Source organism: Colius striatus, chromosome 12 (genome assembly GCF_028858725.1).
Source record: "Colius striatus isolate bColStr4 chromosome 12, bColStr4.1.hap1, whole genome shotgun sequence".
NCBI lineage: Eukaryota > Metazoa > Chordata > Aves > Coliiformes > Coliidae > Colius > Colius striatus.
In genome coordinates, this window is record NC_084770.1 from 11,651,331 (window position 1) to 11,672,808 (window position 21,478).

Genomic DNA, 21,478 nt, shown 5'->3' on the forward strand with positions numbered 1-21,478 from the left:
GAGACTATGCAACAATCAAGGGCCTCTTCTCCACTGAGACAGGACTCACATGCTCAGAGCGTGACAGTCTGACCAAGTCTTACAGACACCCAGAGGTCAGGACTAATGCAGAACAGAGACAGGAACTTCCAACTCCATACCTAGAAGGCCTTCACATAAACATCTGCATGTCTGACTCTTGTCAGAGGGCTGGGTGGGCTTCAAACATGTCTCAGTGGGACAGTCTCTAGTATACACCTGGAAATACACCACACACCTTCCGTTTTTGACATGACCCCACGCTGAGACAGGCCCCACCAGCTGCTGTTCCAGGATGCAGGGGTCATTACTCAGCCCTAGCATGCTGCAGTCAGTTTCTCTGCTTTGAAGAAGCAGAGAAGCCCCCTATCCTGTCATGCCTCCTTTCCCTCCCAGAACAATGTGTGTTACAGCTAACAGGCACCCTCTCCCTCTACAGTCACAAAAAACATTTGGGAACACTGGATCACACCTCCTCAGGTCAGAGCTTTTTTAACAGGTTCACCCGAATCCCAGGATCAATATTTAAATTATTCCTATTCTACATCAGCTAGATGATTTTTCACCATTTCACCCCAAAAAGCTGCAGAAACAGCAATCACACACCAATAACACCCTGCGACTATACCTTCTTCTCATTGCAACATGACTCAAGGAAAAATAAGTTTTATGAGCAGTCCAATTTCACTCTTCAGTATTAACTGGCATCTTTTACACCACATTTGTTAGCAAATGCTGTCTCCCCCCACTTCTCTTTGTGGAAAAGCCAAGCTACAAACAAAACTATTTATAAAAGACAACAAAAATGGGAAAAGACAGTAGGAAAAGACGTCCTTTTCAACAGGAGAAAAAACAGGCATTCAGTTAAGGACTCAGATTCTTAATTGCTCTTAAAAGATTATTAGGTACATGACAGCTTTTCTGAAGCCCAGGATATGAAGCAAAAGAACAAGAGGTATGAGAATGGTATTTAAGAGAATAAAGATACTGAAAAAAAAAGTATTGCATAATAAACCTGTTACAAAACAAAGTCTATTAGGTGTGCTTCTTTAGCTCTCTAGCTACTTGGCTTGAGCCTTTTATAAACACTAATGAGAATTCTATAAAAGCTGAAATCAAAATTAATTACTGAGGACTATGGCTAATCTACAATGCTAAGTGATTTTCTACCCTGAGGATTTTTAGCTATTAAATGAAATATACAATTTATTCTGCAGATAGAATATCCTTGTGGCAAACTAGGTAAAATGAGGTAATTGCTCCTCCATTTATGAACACCTATCAGATAAAAGTTATAAATAAGTTAACTGGATCTGAAGTGATCTTCTCATCCTGAAATCAGGATTCTCCCTGTCCCCAGTTGATTTTAGTACCTACTTTTTCTTTTCTAGAAAACCTCCTCTAGTCTGTGCCAGGTGTTAACACACAGCATTTAAGAAAAAAAATATAACTTAGTTCCTAAGTTTAGCTACCACAAGCTGTATATCTGAAACATCTTATGTTACAGGGAGAGAGAAAAAGAGAAAAAAATTAAACCAGATTCTTTATAATGTAATATAAACAGATCTAACGTGTATTCATTTCTCATTATCAATGTGTCCATTCAATACTCATTCTAAGTCAGTCTTTACAGTACACACACATTCCTCATCTTTTCAGTATTCCAGATCACCTCTCAGTTCTCATTAGCAACAAGAATTCTCAACTGAATTCTCACATTTGCAACAATTTAGACAATCTCGTAACAAAGTCTCCCATCAGGAAAAAAACAGAGAAATATATTTATTGTTTTAAATTAATTATGCACGTTTTTCAGAAGACCTTTGAGATGCTGCTTGTGAGAGCATTGCCTTTCAGCCGAGATACACATACAAAATAAGATTTTTCCCTGGCACATTTACAAAATACCACCAACATGAAACCTGTAGATACCCAAGTATAATAGCAGGCCATCATTCAGAGCTCTGTGCCTTTTTGCTTTCAGAAACAGTTCACAGGAGGCCAGATCCCTTTTAATTTTATGTTTTTATTACAATCTCCCCACACCTCCACGTATAAACACAGAACCCTCCTTATTTCTTGTCCCTCCCCCCTACCCCGCAGAAAGGCTGCATGTTAAGAGACCAACGTGAAGCAATTTAAAGCCACATCAATGCCTAACATAGAACAGGCTTAGAGAAGGGAAAAACCTAACATTAAAAAAAAGTTCAACAGTCTCTTGATTCCAAAATATTAATAAATAAAATATGTAATTAAAAAAGTTCTTTTTTTCCACATTTGAGGAATCTCCACAGCAGAGGAATAAATTCAACAAAATAATGTAAAAGCTGTTCTTTTGGAGTAAAAATCTGTTTTAGAAAACAATAGTGTAGTGTAGGCTGCAATTATTACATCTCAACTTAATGAAGAAGTCCCAGATCCCCAGGCTTGCTCTCCTTTTATTGTTCCCCACGTGTGCCATAAATATGGCTTGTTACCCATACGTCATACGTATATGATATCCACACACATACATATGATGCTTCTCTGCAGAGGCCCTTTTCTAAAATCAAATGAAAACATTACTCATGTCACAAATATTGCCTGCAATTAAATGAAGAAATAGGAAGCAAAGATTTACTTGTAAAGCTCATTATGGTAGGTACCCAACTGTTCAACCGGTCTTATAATAAGTACAGTAAAACACCGTGGTAGGAAGGAAACCCACCCACTAGATTCAAAAGGTGCTTTTATCTGGATAGTCAAACTAGTGAGAACGGGAATGGAGCTACCATTGTACTGAAAGATCTAAGCAGCATAGTGTGTCTGAAATACACAGTACTTTAAAACAAACTAGAATTCCTTTAGAGACCTGTGTTATCAGTGGGGCAAGAAAACAACATCTTAATTTTCCGTTCAGATTTTATTTGAAATCTAATTCAAATTGTCAAAGCTACAAAAAGGGGGAACATTTGAGTTATTTCTGCTATGTCACAACATTCTAAAACAAAAATATCACTACTGCCAGCAGATCAGTTACACACATTTCTGATGAATCTTCTAAACACAAAAATGTTTGTTTTGGGAAATAGTCACAACGAAGATTTTTTGTACAATATAAAACAATGACAGGTCTACAGATGCCGATACTCATGAGTATACACGTGCATTCACAAAAAAAAATCAGGAATGCTCTTTTGTTTTTTAACAGACTGTTCAGGCACAAAAAACAAAACCGCATTTCCAGTAAGTGACAGCATCATAAAAAATATTAGCATTGTCAGTGTTTGCTTTTCTTTGACTTCTTGTGAGATCTGTGAGGAGAACGGGACTGAGACCTGGATTTTTTCCCTGACTTTTTAGGGGATCTGGATCGTGACCTTCTTGATCTTTTGGGTGTCCTGGAGCCAGATGGTGACCTGCAAAAACAAAGTTTTCTGTCAAATATTAACTGATAATACCAACTTTCTCTGTGGTTATTTGGCATTCATTTATTGAGCTAAAAACAAAGCAGAAAATATTTTCTCCAGTAAGAGGAAGTAATATATTTTGCTTTTGAAAAAAGGCAGTTTTTGCTTTATAAGCTTTTTAATTTATTTTGAGCTTAACTTCATTGCTTAGAACCCCCAAGAAAAATAACATCTACTCATGTCCTCCTTAAAGCAACATAAGGAATTCACAATCTTCAACATATGCCTCTGCCACCTTGGCTCAAGTATTAATAGCAGTCCATATCCATACAGGAGAGAAGAGCAATGAAAAGCTATGTTGAATTGTTTTATGCTGAAGTACTTTTCATTCTCATCTAACATATTCAGCTTGTGATATAACCCCAATAAATAATAATGAATAAAATATTTTACACCTCTAAAAAGCAGAAGCTTTGGACTGTGAACTACAAAAGCATCACTACAATAATAAAACCTAACCCCAAGATTAACACTAACTAAAGACAAATATTTGTGTCAGTAAGAACAAACTATATCTACTGTATCTACTCCAGGTAATTTTTTTCTTTAAAAAAACTAGCCACGGGAGAGGAGTTTAATGTAAGTCACTTAGTGACAGATTACACACTCACTGTAACTGTAAAAGTTCTATGAGCTTCAGGCTTGCCCTTTGAAAATAAAAAGCTAATAAAGTAGCAAGGTGCTTTGGTTTAAAACAGTTATTTCTCAAAATTATCAGTAAAATGGTAAACAACATAGAAGTGAACAGTCCTGAGCTATGAAAGCAGGAGGCTGTATACTTTCAGACACCAAGTGTCTAAAGGTATTAACCAGGATTATACAGTGTAGTCCACTGAAAAGAAAGACAACACCTGAATATCAAATATGCTCTGCTTAACACCCCACAAACAAAAAGACCCCAACAAAGCTACACCTATGCACTTAACTTGCCTACAACTTGCAGCAGATAGCAGCTTACCTTTTGGCTTTTTTACTGACATCTCTGGGAGAATCTTTATGTGATGACCGAGAACGTGAACTCTCTTTGTGAGAGCGTTCAGAGCGCTCTGAGCGTTCGGATTTGGGCGACGGGGACTTGGCTCTCCTGCTGCCACTGCTGCGCGATGGGCTGGGCGAAGTGCTGTGCCGCCTCTTCCTTCAGGAAGAAGGCACACACAGTTAGGTACATACACATGCACCCAGACACATACACACAGAAGTATAGATTCAAAAAATGGATTCCTTTCTGCAGATGTTTTTGTTTGCCCATGTCACCTTAGATCCCTTTAAGTAATTAAGAGCAGCAGGCTTTTCATCACTTTGGGAAAAAAAAGCAAGACCTCAAGTCCAACATGTGCACCACATTTTCTATGGTTGAAAAAAAAATTAAGGTCTGTGATTCATCTGTGTGTATTGCAGTGTGAAAACATTCTGTCAGTTTCTCGACAAGCAAGGCATTTTACCCTATCTACACTTAATACCACGGACGAGTTTGGCTATAAAAGTACTAGAAGATCAGAGTGTACAACCACCACACTGAAAACTAGCTGTTTCAAGAATTTTCACCATGAAATGAGTAACATTGGAACCACTGCAAATAATTTGTGGTCTGACTTCGGTATAGCTTTCTAATATACTGCAGTTGATTTACTGTTAAAAGGGTTAAACATATCCCATTTTCAGCTGATCATTACTTTACCATGTTTCCTCTGTGCCTAAATGAGCCAAAAATGGATTCTATTCAATAGGGTATGTCACTTGGGGCAGGATAAAAATAGCAATTCCTCTATGTTTTTGAAGCATGTTCTAATATCCAAAGCATGGTTTGTTGTCGTTGGGTGGGTTTTTTGCTTGGATGGTTTTGTGGTTTTCGTTTAAAATAAGATGCATGATACACTAATTTCAAGGCTGCCACTGAATAAGGAGATACTAACTATGAGGCTTCTCCTCCTATCCACTTTACTCCAAGGGAAGGCCATACCTCTCTTTTCTTGTTGGTGTGCATTCCTCCTTTTCCTTCTTATCTTTGGACCTGGAATCACATTTTTCCTTGTCTTTTTTGTCTCTGTCCCGTTCTCTTTCCAACTCTTTTTCTTTTTCCTAAATTATTAGAAGCATTCATGATTACTTAATTATTAGTTGCACTTCATCTGACAAGACAATCAAGCTAATGACAAACAGCATAAAAGCACTGAGCACTGAAGGAACACTGCACATAATCTGGAAGCAACTAATGGTCACACCACACCCGCTCTTCAAATCTTTACTACTGCTTTGTACACAGCAAAGCCATTTATTGCAACACAAACACAGACAAGAACGTGAAACATGTCACCCTACATGAGAAAGTCTGAATATCTAGTTAGAAATGAACAGTCTTCAGTTATACAAATTTCAGGAAAATGTTACAGTTGTGATAGATTTTCTAAAGTAAATATGAAAGAATATGAGGAACTTCTTTCTACTTAAGAGATATGAATTTATCTTCATTAGTCCAGACTGAAGGTGACGATAAACTCCTAACTACAAGATAGCTAAAGACAAAATACAAACAAGTTTCTGCAGTTAGATCTACTATGTCTACTCTGTCAAAAAATCCAAGAAATATGGTCCATTTCTGTATCCTCATAGGACCATTTTAAAAGAAATTATGTACCCTGAGCACACCTTGTTTGTCTGTCAGAGAGATGGAAAATTAATTACATAAAAATAAATCTAAACCAACAGTAATTCAAAACACAGAAGCCAAGAGATGTGCTTCTTTAAGTACTGGCATAAAAAAAAGGAGTCCTTCCATGTCAAAAAAAACCCAGATATTCCCTGCATGCTCCACAAAGACAACAAAGAAGGGGTGACTTAGCTAAATGAAAGGGAGAGAGAAAACCAAAAAAGGACGGAAGGGAGATAACACAAATACTAGGACAGCTATACTAACCTGGTCTCAAATTTTCTTTCCATGGAAGACTTAGTAGTAAAATTTTAAGTGTCTCTTACCATTATACCTACTATTACAAACTATTGTTAGGTCCTACTAAAATCAATGGGCTCTTCAGATGTGCCTAGCTTATTTGATAGCATAATGTTGCTATTTATCAAGATGAAATAATTAAAGCAGTATCTTAAATAGCTGTAAATTTGTACTCTCTTAACAATATACAATGCTACTAGAAATTTACTCTTGGAAAGCTTATTCTACAGTAAATTAGACCAAAACAACGACCACCAACCAAATTCATGGGAAACTCAATCAGAACCAGTATTACGTTATTAACATACAAACTAACTTTATAATGGCATTAAAGTAAAAGGTAGTGTTATTCCCTTAACAATAACATCATCATTGTGTAACAGAACAGATGTTACAATGTCCTTTAAATATTTCTTAACTAAATATTACCTTCATCATTGAAAATGAAAGGGAGATTGTAAAAAAAACCTAAAGCACTGCAAGCTGGAAGTAAATCAACATGAGGCATCTAACAAAGTCACCAGGATTACCATTTCTGGGGTTTTTTTTGAAACTACTATCTCTGTTGCTTACTGTACAAATCACTTCTTTCTCCAGCTGCAGAAAGTATGTAGTTTTAGGCTACAACTACATTCAACAGGAAAGTTACTTATAAAAATTAGTCTTAACTACTAACATGAACCTTTAAATGTGGGAGGAGCTTTCTTAACTTTTACAAGTCTCTTCTTTCAATGTACTGTGAAAAACTAGTGAATTAGTCAGATACTGCACACCAAATAATGCAAAGAAGTGACAAACACCTGATGAAAACTACTTATTTGCTTTCTGCTTCCAAGAAACTGCAGGGTTACCTAATTTCATCATTGATCCATCAGGCTGTGAAACCAGATTAGAGAAGCAACTGCCACTTACTCTATCACTAAATGCAGCGTCCAAACAGCTTACATGTTCTTTTGCTATGTTTCAAAGATTCAAGATCACATGACACTGATACAGGTGATGCTAATTTCTAAGGCTGCTCTGACCTCATAGTCCAGAGAGGACTACTAAAAATAGTAATGGTATAGGAAACGTTCACTTCTGGGTAAGAGTGAGAGCTGGAATTATCCAGGAAATCTTTAGACACTGGAAAATCAGAAGCACATATGCTGCTTAGTACTATTCTTTCTCTTCCTTTGGAAGTCATCTTCATTTGAGAGCTCTCCCTTTCGTTTCCCATGCCTAATGGTTTGCAGAAGCGACCCCTTTAAGGTTTTAATACATACTAACGATATCCATCTGTACAGTGTGAAATACTACTTTGATTAAAAAGAGATATTATATCTACTCTTCAGAAAGCACTTGGATTTAGACATGCAGTTTGACATTATAGTAGAATTTTAACAAGAACCATGTGTTTTTACACCTAATGCCACCTTACATTTAATAAACTCAATAAAAGTCTATCACAGAATCAAAGCCAAACATAAAGAACATTTCTTACCCTCTGGAGCAGCTTGTCTCTATAGTGTTCAACCTGTTCCTGAAAACTCTGGCCTGGTTTCTTGGGTCTTTTCCCAGACTCTAACTCATCCTGAAACTTCATCACCTTAAGCTGTGAAAATAATACTGACCATTAGGTTACTTGGCTTATTATTATCCAGTTAGGCAGGTGGCTGAAAATGAAATTTCCATGATTTGTAATCTTTTTAAAATTCTTTCTATACATGTTTGTGCACAAAATGATACTAACTTAATCTAAATTGGATCAAAGCAACAAAACCGCATACTCATCTGCAGGCACCTGCAGTTGTTTACAGACACATCAAGAAGTAAAAATAAAGGGATTTTGTGCTGTTACTCTACTAAATTCTGTTCCCATCATTAGAACACTGCACCCTTAGTTTTCACAGATCATTATCTTTTTCTTTCAAAATGAGATAATTTACTGCAGGTGTCTTAAGATATTATTTCAACTTCTCTTGTCTACTCCCAGTTGTCCTTCAGAAACTGCCTTTTTTCCATTTAACCCTAAATATTGAAATCAAGTAACTGACATAATTAAGACAAGAGGCAAAAGGGAAAGGCATTGCTGTCTTTTACCACAGTAAATTTGACAAATGTTCTGCTTACCTCCCTCATTTACAAAGTATACGCTACTTTTTATTTTTGCTTACAATTCGGACAATTAAACAGTCAGCTGTCAATGAAAAATTGACATCACTTGTCACATACAACTCCACCTTCCATAAAGGAACTTTTTCCTTCTCTCTCCTTCAAATGCAGAACTACCAAAAGCACGAATACCTCTTGGAACCATATATTCAGTGCAACCTTTACCACCTCTCTGGTAAGAAATCTAGACTGCATTCTCTACCATCATGTAAACTTCAAGGCCATTAGTTGCTTAGCACATTCAGCACCACACAGAAGGATTACAGAGGAGGCTTAGTTGGTCCAGAAGGCCTCAAGTTCTCATAGTATGAACATGCACATAAGACTTCTACTTTGTTTTCCTAACTAAATCATCCAGATAGTTTTAAAAAAATAGAAACACCACACAAAAACCACTCAAGCACTACAGACAAACAAAACAAAAAAACCCAATACACAAGAAAATTGCAAAACAAAACCCCATCCTTACAAGGTTTTCTTTCTTTACATTTTTAATCAACAAAGCTGTGATATTATCTCTCTTGAATCATATGTTGGAAGCAAGGAAATGCAAGTCTATAGCCCAAAGTAATCCAAAATGAAGAAAAACTAGGAATCCAATCAACAGACTATACTTGATTTAATAAGCTCGTCTGAGCACAAAGAAATGTGGACCTTCCAGCAGCCTCTCTCACATGCTTGGCACACAACTCACTGCTGGCATGAAATTTAAAATGCCAAGAGGAATGATTTGCTTGCAACTTTCCCAGTAACTGTGGGTGGGAGGGGAAGGGGGCCATTAACAGGTGCCTAGAGGAAGAAAGAAAAATAAGAAAAACTTATACAATAACTAGTGATTCAACACCTCCTCAAACTCCAACTATGTTAATACCATATGTTTTCCTGAAACAGCTGTGATCTTTTACACACAAATCATCAACAGATCTCTTTCACATACTTGCTGTATTTTCCTTTGAACCCATGCGAACTGACTCACTTTAAAAAGATGCCATTGGTAGAGGAAATCAGCTCTAGTATATCCCCTCAAAAAGGAAACTAAGTGTTACAAAATGCTGACATGATATCATGATAGCTTACTACAGAAAGATGATTCTCTTTCACCTTCTGCTTCCCCTCCTGCACATCAAGCAAAGGCTTCCTCCTCCACCCTGCCCTTGCAGCAGCTCCAGTGAGTGCTCAGCTGAGCTTTCCATAAACCAGATCAACTCTCTAATCCAGCAGATGCCCACTCCTTACCTTGATTTTTTTTTCCCTGCACTAGTGACAAGTATCATCTCAGGGGAAGAATAAACAAGTGTCAGAGCTCACAGGTAGGACAAGGATATCCTTTCAGCAGAGGTGAGCAGTTAGATCAGCTCAGGTCATCCTACATCCTTATATACAGCAGCATTTACTACTTGCTATAAAACATCTCCACTGCAACTGTTTTAAAAGAAAAGGAATTACTTAGGTCTCAAAGTTAAGAAAATAACTCTCTCAAGAATTCTCCCGCTCAGAATACACAAACTTACACATTTGGTTATCTCCCTTCACCATTTCTCTATATATAGCACAATGGCTGCAGTGAAAACTCTTCTTATTGATCTTTTTGTGGTAGAGTATACGATGCTCATATTCCCACCATACAGTTCCAGAAACACTCCCCAGGAGAAAAAGATCCTTAAAACTTACGCTTACATCTGCTTCAAGCATCTAACTGATCAAGTTTGTAAGTATCCCACTTTGTAAATCCACATTCAGACAGAACTAGTATCTTCTCACTGAATTAGTCGTTCTTTTAACTACTCTTGTCCAACAGACTTCATGTAGGATATCTCTGGATACATAATTCATATGTAATGTAACATGTATGTATGTAGTATGTATAGTAGCACAGAAGGGGAGAATTATTAAAAATCCTGTGCCAAAACTGCAACACTGATTTCTGAGATTCAGCCTTTCCTAGAAGTTGAGGCCTTGATTACAGATTACCCAGTAAGCCACCACATACAGAAAAGGGTAACATCTTGCTACCATAGTTCAGGGAAATCACAGACTGATACAAACTGAAGGCCTGCCCATAGCTTTTTGCATTTTGACACAAATAGGTGTGCTGAGGGTAGCCTCCTTTGCTTAAGGTTAATCTCTTTTCAAAAACTGTTCTTGGTTTTCTGATCTTCTGCTGACATTGAGTCATACACATACACAGTCTTCAGAGCACAGAGAAATAGTCCTTTTACAAGATGTTACTCCACAGTTACACAGCCTCAGAACTTAAATGGCCAGGTTCAAACACAACTTATTTGAGGTAAATTAGCTGCATACTACATACTAGGATTAACTAGGAAGTTAATCACCAGATGCTTGATGAAAGATAGTAATTACTCCTTGATATACAATTGCACTCAAATCCAGACTGATTGCAGATAGGATAGACATCCAAGTAGACCAAAGTGTTTTGCTTTTCCTTAAAACAGACTCACCCTGACTACAGCTATGCTAAGTCCTAGACTATGCCAGGAAAGCAAAATACTTCATTGAAAGCTTGAGTTTCCCAATGAGATTGAGCAGTGGAATTTCAGCAGCTACAGTATTATCAACAACAGATGAGAGCGATTCTGATGTACACATGTGAAATATCTCTTCAGTTATAACAGACCTGTGACATGCTTCATCACACTCACGGGATCTCATCCGTCTTGGAGTTAAGCAATTCCCTGCATTTGTCTTTGTGTCAAATAGAAGTAGATTCAAAGATTTTAAATAGACCAGAATCTGCTGAATTAAGATAATGAGCACCTTCTAAGGAATAACTGCTATAAAACGCAAAACTACTGGTCAAGCAAGAGCCAATCTGTCTCATCTCTTGTTATTAAGCTCCAATGAATAAGATAATTAATTAGATCTTTTTTGCAATTTTGCTGTGGCTTTAAATAAGTTAGGTACAGAAACCTCCACCTTGTAAAAGACTAAAAGGTTACAATCTTCTAGTGATGACTACAAGCCCCAGATAGCTCCTATGACTTGACAAACAAATACACAAAAAGTGAGTATTCTGCACACTAAATGCAATAATCCAGATAAAGAAATAACAAAAAACTGTATGGAACTGCAGTTTCTCAATAAAAGCCACACAGGGCTGTAAAATCCAGAACAGGCCTCAGACAGAATTTGCTCTTGCGGACTACATTTAATCTGTTCTTATCTTGTGCTCTAGCCATTCTCTGTTGGAGACTGAATACTACACTAAAGGATCTTCAATCTTGTCTTGTATAGCACTTTGTATTAATAATGTAAGGACAGTAATCTCCTTTCTTTTGTGACATGCAAGAAAAACTTCTTTGTCTCTTGGTGGAAAAATACATTTCAACTCAAACACCATGACACATTTTGGAATGTGGAATAAAATCCACATTCCACAAAAAAAAAATCCACAAATATTTGGTGAAATAAAATCTCTATGCGCTGCACAGAGGGGTAGTGACAGAGCCCAGACACAGGATGGTAAAACAAGATCCAGTCCTTCATCTCTTGAAGCTCAGTGATACATTGCTGAAAGTCTGAACAGAAAGACTGAAGACAACTACTCTTCTACCTGATTAAGCAATCATATACTACTTTGAGGTCTCAGATGGCTAACACAAAGGTAAGCAAAGGCAGATACTGAAAAGTCTCCTGGTTGACCCTTTTGAAAGCACTGATATGTCTGGATTCATGAAGAGCCTGCTTCCTGATGCAAATTAAGCCTGTGTTGCTCTTTATTGGGATAGGATTATAAAATCGTGCACAACAAGATGGAGACTGAAGTACCTTAGAGAAAGGTCCAAGGAAGATAATGCTGCTTCATTTTTCTGTGAGTTTTTGTACACTCTGAGGAAACAGCTTAAAGGACAATTCAAGAAACGTAAATTTCCCATCCTTCTAACACTTCACAGCACTGAGGTCTCTTTATAAAGAGGCATGCACCTTTATTTCATATGTCCCTGGGGCAGGGAGAGATATATAGGTATGCACAGTATCATAAAGAACATTCTGAAATTAGTTACAAAGTGCCAACCTCTCCACACACGCAAAAATAAAAAGTAAAGAAATCATCAGGTACTGGTGCCTCTGCTCTTGCTGAGTTCTGGAAAGAATCCACACTTCAATAAGGTTAATAGGGGTATGAGGGAAGGCAAACAAAGGGTTAATAGTGTGCCTTCTCTCATGGCACAGGTTTGATGGCTGTGGCCAAAGTTTGTTTCTAACTGCACTAGAACCTTACAGCTGACAAACTTCATTTACTAACTGTGCCAAAAGAAAGAATTGTTCTTTGTGTTCATGAATTTCTAAAAACTGCATGAAAAAGTTTGTTTCAGCTTCCCTCAGAGTCACTGTGAAAACTGCTACAGAATCACACTTCAACATCTTTTTCCTATAAACTTTAATACGATGCTGTGTAAAATGTAATGTAGAAGGCATAACTGTTAAAGCTAGTAATTTGGTTTGGTGAGGCTTTTTTTTCCTGGTTCCTCACCTCAAATTTAGTAAAGGATGTGTTCCTTGGCAGATACTGAATGCATACTAAGACAAAACTCTGAGCATGAATGCTTTCAAGTAGTACAACAAGTACCAATCTGCCATTGACAAACTTGAGGAAAAACTTCTATATGTATGTACTTCTACATAGTGTCTGAAATATTTCAGAAATTAAAGAAGTTACAATCCTTTTCTAGCAATTCTTAAAAGGTCTGAAACTGAAATGGTAATCTACTTACCACAAAGACTAAAAATGGCTACATGCACCTGAAAACCTCAACTATTCACCACATGAAGCTGTTACAGATGGGATACGTTAATGAGACACTGATGAAGTACAAAATGGACAGTGGTTAAAGTAAATCACTTTCTAATGTGTCTCCACAACTGCCAGGATAACATCTACAAACCAGATAATCTGAAAGACGCCATTTCTGTAACTGCTACAATCATTACTACGGCAAAATGAAAACTAGCTCTACTTGTGTTTTCTTTAGTCTAACATCATATATTTTCTACTGAACTGCTGCCACCATGAGTCAAGTCAGTCATAAATCACATTTAGCTTCCCGAAGTCAGAATTTACTCACTTTAAATGGCTATGAAACATGAACTTTCAAATTACTAAGCAAAGCAAGAGGTTTTTAAGTGCTTCCTTATAGTCCATTAATTTTAATAAACTGTACAATTAAACAGAGGCACACTGTGCAGAAAAAACAGTTGTGACATTTTAGAATACTCCTTATACATCTTAAAATAATGTGAGGCTTTGCTACTGTGTGATTTTGCTAACTAGTATATTATAACATAAATAGGGAGGCAGCCACAATTCCACCTTCAAAACAGCATCCAAGTTGTAATCTGTCACTTGGATATGTTACCGTTGCAACAAGTAGTTTAGCAGCTTCTTAATAGAACTTTCATGTGCTGAATAGAAGGCACAAGGCTTTCAGTATTAAACGTACAGTGGAATACAAGATGGAAGGTCACATGCAATTTTAAACCTGTTTTTTGTATGGCACTGTACAACAAAAAATCTCATGCTAAATTAAACTTCTAGGTACCTTCTCAGCCAACCACAAGCTCAGAAGCCAGCACAAAGACTTAAGAATCTGTTGCTCATCAACCATAACAGCTATACTAACGTGTATTCTTGGAGAAAGGATAAAACAACAAGTCAGCCCTATAAACTGCATGTAGGTCTTCAATTAAAACGTCCCATTTCCACAGCCACCTGGTTTAGTTGCATCTATGTCTTTGATGGCTGACACAGTGAAAAAGAGCAACTTTTAAATGCAATAAAATGCTGACACCTCAAGGCAAGAGACAGAGAGAACAAGAAAGGCACAGCACGAAGGCCACATCCAAAATTCACTCCCGTTTGCCAAGAGAAGGAAACTGTAGAGGAACTTATCCATTCTAAGGCTACCAATAGCATGGAAAAAGGACAATGAAAAAGAAGAGTAGTTCTTAACACGTAATATCCCCTGATGATTTTTTTTCCCCCTGCATTATTTTAGAAGCCAAAACAAGGCAAGTCAAGGCTGTAAACAAACACACCTTTATAAAAATAGACCAGACTGAAAAAAAAGAAACAAAACACTGTATCGTAAGCCTATCATTATTTCAGCAAATGTAACTCCCTACTACACATAGAGAACTCAGAGAGGGACATGGATTGGAAAGGTACACAAGGGCGGCACAAAACACCCCATACCGACCTCTATCTCTCGGAGTTTGGCACGCTTTTCCTCACTCATTTCTGAATACTTGACTGATGACTTGGATTCAGGCATTTCTTCTTTAATGGGATTAGAATATATGTGTTGCTCTTCTGATTTAGAACTCTGAGTGTCTTCCTCATCTTCACTTTCCTCCTCTTGACTTTACAGAAAGCATACAAAATTAACTGATATAAGTATATATTTAAGACAATTATCTGTTACAAAATTTACTATCTCTCATAGTTAGTTTCTATGATTACTTACTAGTATCTGTTAAGTAAGATTACGTTATGTAAAAATCTGCAGCTACAAAACAGTAACTACCTGGGAGACAGGTAATATTTTCACTTCATTAAAATGTTAGTTTCCACTATTCAGATAATTTACACTTTTAATAAAAAGAGTGCAGAAGAACTCTTGAAATTTACAGTCACCAAATGCATATGTAACTCAGATACAAAACAAGTCCACTATCTCAACAAAACCTGTTTAGGTACTCTATCACGCTATTCAGATGTAGTAAAACAAAGAACAATATTTACTACACTTCTGCTTTTTTGCAGACAAACCTGGGACATGGCAGACATTGAAAATTCCACTCCCAGACTGGCCACTAGAGCACTACATGACTACGTACAATGCAGCAAGATATTTAAAGCATTACTAATAGATGCTCTCAATTGCCTAAGGAATGAAGTAAAAGACTGCTCAAAGCCAACAGATGGCATGGAGTCTATTAGTATCCAAAGAAACATACACATCACAACATTATTTGCAGTATTTGTCTCAAAAGCAGAAGGCAGGGCCTTGATATATTCCTATATACCTGACAAAAAGATTTCCAAGTTATAAAATACATTTACCTTAGTTCTCACTATTTGACTATTAAGTTATTTGATAACTATCAAAGTATCAAAATAGCATCAATTTAAAGACTGCAGTTAACTCTATCAGAAGGTATAATTTATCATGTTGGAAGAGAATATACGGGCTGAACTCATCCTACATTAAAATTCTGCTTTCTCTCCATTTTCTTATTTTCCTCCTTTCAAAATTTTATTTCTGTTCTGTATACATATATACAGATATAATACATGTATATTTTACACATATAGATACATATCTCATGAGAAGTTCCTAAGACACTCAACCCTAAAGGCATAAAAAGAATGTTTTCATCAGATTGAAAATGTATTTACTTTTGAATTTCTTCCTCCTCAGATTCTTCATGTTGGTCAAAAAGCTCCCACTTAGAAGTAGTAACAGCTAGAAGAGATAAGAAGAGAATTTTAGCAACAGAAAAAGCTATTATATAATTTGAAAATCAGTATTTGTATACAGAACAAAAATTACAATCTGATAAAATTTACCATCATCAAGGACTTAATACAGACTATTTCATAGAAATAACTCACAAATGCAAAGTATCAAAATACTGTCTATTTACTTTTACTATTACCATTAAACTTTTGTTATTTCACTTACACTGCATATCATGTTTCAGTAAATCCTTCAAAAGCAGCTAAGCATTTGTCAATTTGCGATATCTAAACAACTACCAAAAGACTGCCAACCACATACTCCCATTTTTTTCAGTATTTATTCTTAATGAACTGCAATTTTTTTCTAAATGTTACTATGTTATTTAAGTAGAACAATAAAGACAGAACACACTATTTTCTTCACTGAAGTTATAAACAAAAGAAGTTACAATTTAAACTCCTCCTGCAGCACTACAGAAATATTGGCACTTTTTAACAGATCAGTTAAAATAATTACGACATCAGGAAGTGACACTAAGCTTTCAGTTTGAGAAGTGGCTTAGTTTAATATATACTTTAATATATACTCAACTAACCTTGAGCTTCCAGTTCTGATTCATCCACTGCTTCCCACTTTGAAGGGGCAACTTTAAATATAGGTTCATTCTTTTTTGAGTCTTCGGCTGTATCCACTGTTGGAGGAAGAGACACAGAAAAATAATTTCCAAAGCTCTTCAAAACTTCCAACAGAAAAACTCTAACATAATAAACAGATTAAATACTGAAGAATGTTACACTGTTTGATTATTTGCAAAGAAAATAAACTATTACTTGGGATCTGAAGTCTTCATCTGAAGACACCTGCTGTGTCTGTGAAGCAATTACAATCTAAAAACAGGTTTTAAACTAATTCTTCCTAGAACAAATTGAACTTAAACAATTTAATATTTTATGAAGCTACATGCTATGTCCTGTTTTGTAAAAAAAAAAAAAAAAAAAAATTCAAAATTGGAAGTGAAGTTGAAACATTTCATACAAGGAACCCCATCAAGATCATCATCCAGTGATTTAATTGGAACTCCATCCAGATCATCAATAGGAGTAGCATCAATAGGAATTCCATCCACATCTTCTAGTGGAGCACCATCAAGCTCTTCCTCAATGGGAGCACCATCCAGGTCATCTGGTACCTCCTGATATAAAATAAGCATTAGTTCAAGAACAAATCCACATAATTTTCCTTCTCCAATTATTGTTTCATTTCTTTTTAAATTAGTAGCTTGAAAAATATTTAAAACTAAAAAAACATCAAAACTCAATTTTTGCTACCAAGGACAGTTGCTTACTGCAGAGAAAAAAATACAGCAATACTGTCTTACAAAAAGTTTTAGGCAAGAAGTTGCAACTGTCCACAATGTACATATTCAAAAGAAATACTAAGCAGAGGTTTAGCTTGAAGTGAGACAATTACAGCCAAATTACATTTGATACATGTGAAAGATTTCCTGAGAACCAGCAATTCAAACAACCAACAAAAATAAACTATTTAGCAAGAAGACAAATTTAAGGAACACAGATAGATATGTAGATATGTTTATAATTTAAGTTGTTAAGTACAATTGTTGCCCTTCATATGTGCAAGTTCACCCTGTGCTACTGCTAAGGGAAGTCAGTCAACCTTCAGTTATACTGTAGGCCTCCCCTCTGCCATTCTGCAAGGCACATTTCTACAGTTACAGAATACACTTATCCTAAGCACATATTCCTTTATTAGTGTCCACAGTCTTGACTCTCTTAAATAATATTTACGCTTAACTGTGAGCCAGTCAGTACATAATCACTCAGTGCTAATGGTATTCTAGACATTTTAAGCATAGATCTTCAAAATATTGAATAATGATTTATACGTGTCACTAAGCAATAACTAAAACTTGCTACATATCCTTTCTCAAAATATCCTCCACTGGAAAAAAAATATGTAAGTGCAGTAGCATCGCTAGACCATTAGCAACTCACTGCTCTAACAGAAACAAGGCTAAGAACGAGTATCATCAGTGTAAATGACCCATTACAACCTTCCCCTCAAACTAAGAAAGCTCAGATGGCTCTACTGCATCCAGGTGTGGCACACAAAAAGAAAGTGTACAATTCTGGTAGTCAAATATCTCGGTATTGTAACTCTCAGAAACACCTGAAATTGTAACTGAAAAATCAAACAGATATTACAGAGTATTTCCAATACAAAGGAAATATATTGTGACTAGTGCAGAATTGACAGGCAATTCAACCATGGCACAAGCAACAAATGAACACAAAGATTACACTGTATTTGCATCCAGAAATATGTTCCATCTGCATTTAAGAGCAAGGATTCAGATAAAAAAAAGAGTTTATTCACTCTAAGAGAGATACCAAAATAATCCTTGCCAGTCGTATTTCCGCACTTTTCTTCACTATATGCTTGCATCAGTACCAAGGTCACTTACCTCTGTTTCTTTATCTTCCATGATATTTACAAGCCCCAAGAAAATATTCTGCAGTTTGATCAGAAATGGTTCTGGATAGATTGCCCAGTCTTCCCACGCTCGGAAGCACGTCATTACCCGTTGCTAGAAGCAATAGGAAAAAAAAATACAAATAAATTTGTTTTAAGAATCTTATTTTAATTGATTGGAAATACACCACAGAGAACTACTACTAGAGACAGCTACTCCTAAGTAGTTCCCTACTGGAGGACATTACGATGTTATACTGGGCAAGTCTCATAATATTACAAAAATATGTACATAAGAACTACTGTTTTGAAAAATCTCACTTGGGTTTCCTTTTCCCTTTTAATTCCTGTTACATCAATTTCAGCTGTTCACAGTTTCTATCCTGATTGTAAATTCCATTCTGCCCTTATGTTCGAGGCAGGGACCTCTACTAAATGTAAAGACAAAATGTATTGCCCTTTGTACAATAAAATAACTAAAATTAACGCTGACTTATTTGTTTCATTGAAGTTCCTTTTTTTATTTTTTAAATGCTGGGCTTCAGCTCAAGTTTGACACGTTAAATACAGCTGAAGGTACAGATACAAAAAAACTCCACTGCGTCTCTTTATCATGTAATTTATTATAATAATATAGCAGGGAATTAAAACTGATTCTCAGTCTAGAGCAACTGGGAGCAGAGAAGGTAGGACAACCAGGATAAAGACCTTAATACAGAAAAACTAACTACACAGTAAGATTTGTGTTTAAAGTTTTTTAATTTTTTAAAAAAGGAAGAAAAAAAGAACAAAGAACTGAAGAAGCATCTTTAAAACAGAAGAAGGAAAAGCTAGGCTGAGCATGAGAAGTAAAGCCTATCACAAAAAGGTTAAAGATTAGCTTCATGATGTTACGTCCAGCAGTTTCTTTCCACACTGAGCAGCCCAAATCTTTTGAAACTGAAATGTAAGTGGTCCAAAAACAATCAGAAAGCTAGAAGGCCTTGTTTGCCATACAAGCACTAGATAGATATCCTCTCAATTCCACAACTATAAATCTACTGCTACACTTCTGCTGTTAGATGCTAAGTTTCCTCCTTAATTTCCAAGCCACCTCTGCAAGAGAGACCTTCATTTTTTTTTTGCAAAAGCTTAATTAGGAAGCTTGAGGTCTAAGCCACCTATCTTAGTATGTAAACTCTTGTGCAGGAACATCTATTTATTTGACTTCTATGTCATGTAAATAACAATGAAATACATACCTTGAAATTTTCAGACTGTAAATGGCCTTGTATTGTACGGTAAGTAGCATTGAGATCAGAGAATATCTGACATAATTTTGTTTCAAAACTAGAATTAAACATATACATTTCTTTAGTTAAACTTCGTAATATATGTTTTCTGGACAAACACAATTCACGAAAATACCTGGGACACAGGACTCAAACACAAGGTTTTGATCCCTATAGCAGCCATGAACTGAACTATAAAGTAAATATGCGACTACATATTAAACCACCTTGGACAACAACAAAATTGTTAAGAGAGACCTTCACATCTGCTGCAGTCTCTTTATACAGTCTAGAAAGACTGGAGGAGGACAAAAGGAGTTTTACAGCCTTTCATACAGAAAAAGAATTGTCTCAAAACTTAATTTGTATTTTCAAAAATTCTTTACTATGTTTCTATTCCAATTTCCTCATTGAGGCCCCCAATGAAAGCACAGTGAGTAAGAGCTGCCTAGCTTCACTTGAGCTTCTCTCAATGTGCAAAAAAATAAACTGGCACAGCAAAGACACTCTGCAACAAAGAACATCACTTGCAATCACTAGAGTTTTTTAATATGCTGAATATTGCCCATCAGGCTATCATAACATTAGAGAGACCCAAGAGGTAGACACGATCAAATATGTGAATAGAACAAAGGTACTCTCCCCTTGGGGATTTTGCCTAAATTCTGTTCAGCACCTTATAAGGGGATTATGTGTTTTGTTTCCAAGTCCTCTAAAGTTCATGGAGAAGCACCATTTCATTTAAAACAAAACATTTCAAAAAATGTCTTCTTTGTATAGATTATTTCTACACCATATATTGATTATTATCTACAAGCTCCTTTTCAGTCAAGAGATACACGAGCTACTCTCACCTCTATGAGGTTCCATGCAAGTGGTCCCTCACTAAGGGCATACACACTCCATTCTGCATTACAAAGCAATCTTAAGCCCTAACCTACTACATCATGTACATTTTCATGCAAAGAGATGTAAATTTTATCAGTGTTGTAACAGTATCCTCATAGAAAAGGATTTTTCTACAAGGACATTTATTCACAGATGTACGAAACTGAATATAAGGATTCTCTTTTTCTTTAATCAGTCACCTCCAATATTATACTTACAATTTTCTGTAGTAGGAAGCATTGGCAACTTTGGCTGAGGAGTTGTATAACACATCTGACACTAGATATAATCTTGCAATCTACAATAAAGAATGCTCAAGTTAACTCTTGAGTTTATGTTATCTTGAATACATATGCATTTTTGCAGAAAAAACAGAAAATTATTTAAATAATCTAGAAGTATCAGCTTAGAACTAACTGTAACACACCCATATTGTTAACAAACATACTAAGAGACAATGAGTTCCCAGTTTTGCTTCAGATTTGTATACTAGTTACTGTAACATGGTATTATCTAGTATTACAAAGGACAGATCATGGCATTCCAATTTTTATTTCTTAGTTTGAACAGACTGTTCTGTTGTTTTCAACTCTACAGTAAGGCAGAACATTATTCACAAGCAAGTTCAGAAAGAATAGAAACATCACAAAATCCCACAGGGAAAAAGCATACTTAAATTCAAGCCCAAATTTTAATACAAAACCTCAACAATATCTGAAACTCGTGAAGTGATGGTTGTAAATTATATGCTGGTAAGTGAGTTCTTCTCCCAAA

General features: G+C 36.1%; 1 protein-coding gene across 5 annotated transcripts in view; it reads right to left on the minus strand.

Moving 5' to 3' along the window:
* Window positions 1-1,826: 1,826 nt before the first annotated feature.
* U2SURP (U2 snRNP associated SURP domain containing) overlaps window positions 1,827-21,478 on the minus strand; it is a 45,039-nt gene continuing 25,387 nt past the window's right edge. For all 5 annotated transcript variants that reach the window (XM_062005737.1, XM_062005736.1, XM_062005735.1 and 2 more), the window contains 11 exons: window positions 20,923-21,002; window positions 19,787-19,874; window positions 18,538-18,660; window positions 17,088-17,244; window positions 16,648-16,743; window positions 15,989-16,055; window positions 14,787-14,949; window positions 7,898-8,008; window positions 5,428-5,546; window positions 4,426-4,602; window positions 1,827-3,416 (listed from right to left, as the gene is read on the minus strand). In XM_062005737.1, the coding sequence (XP_061861721.1) occupies window positions 3,278-3,416; window positions 4,426-4,602; window positions 5,428-5,546; window positions 7,898-8,008; window positions 14,787-14,949; window positions 15,989-16,055; window positions 16,648-16,743; window positions 17,088-17,244; window positions 18,538-18,660; window positions 19,787-19,874; window positions 20,923-21,002 (1,320 nt within the window). In that variant the 3' untranslated portion in view covers window positions 1,827-3,277. The remainder of the gene's footprint in view (window positions 3,417-4,425; window positions 4,603-5,427; window positions 5,547-7,897; window positions 8,009-14,786; window positions 14,950-15,988; window positions 16,056-16,647; window positions 16,744-17,087; window positions 17,245-18,537; window positions 18,661-19,786; window positions 19,875-20,922; window positions 21,003-21,478) is intronic.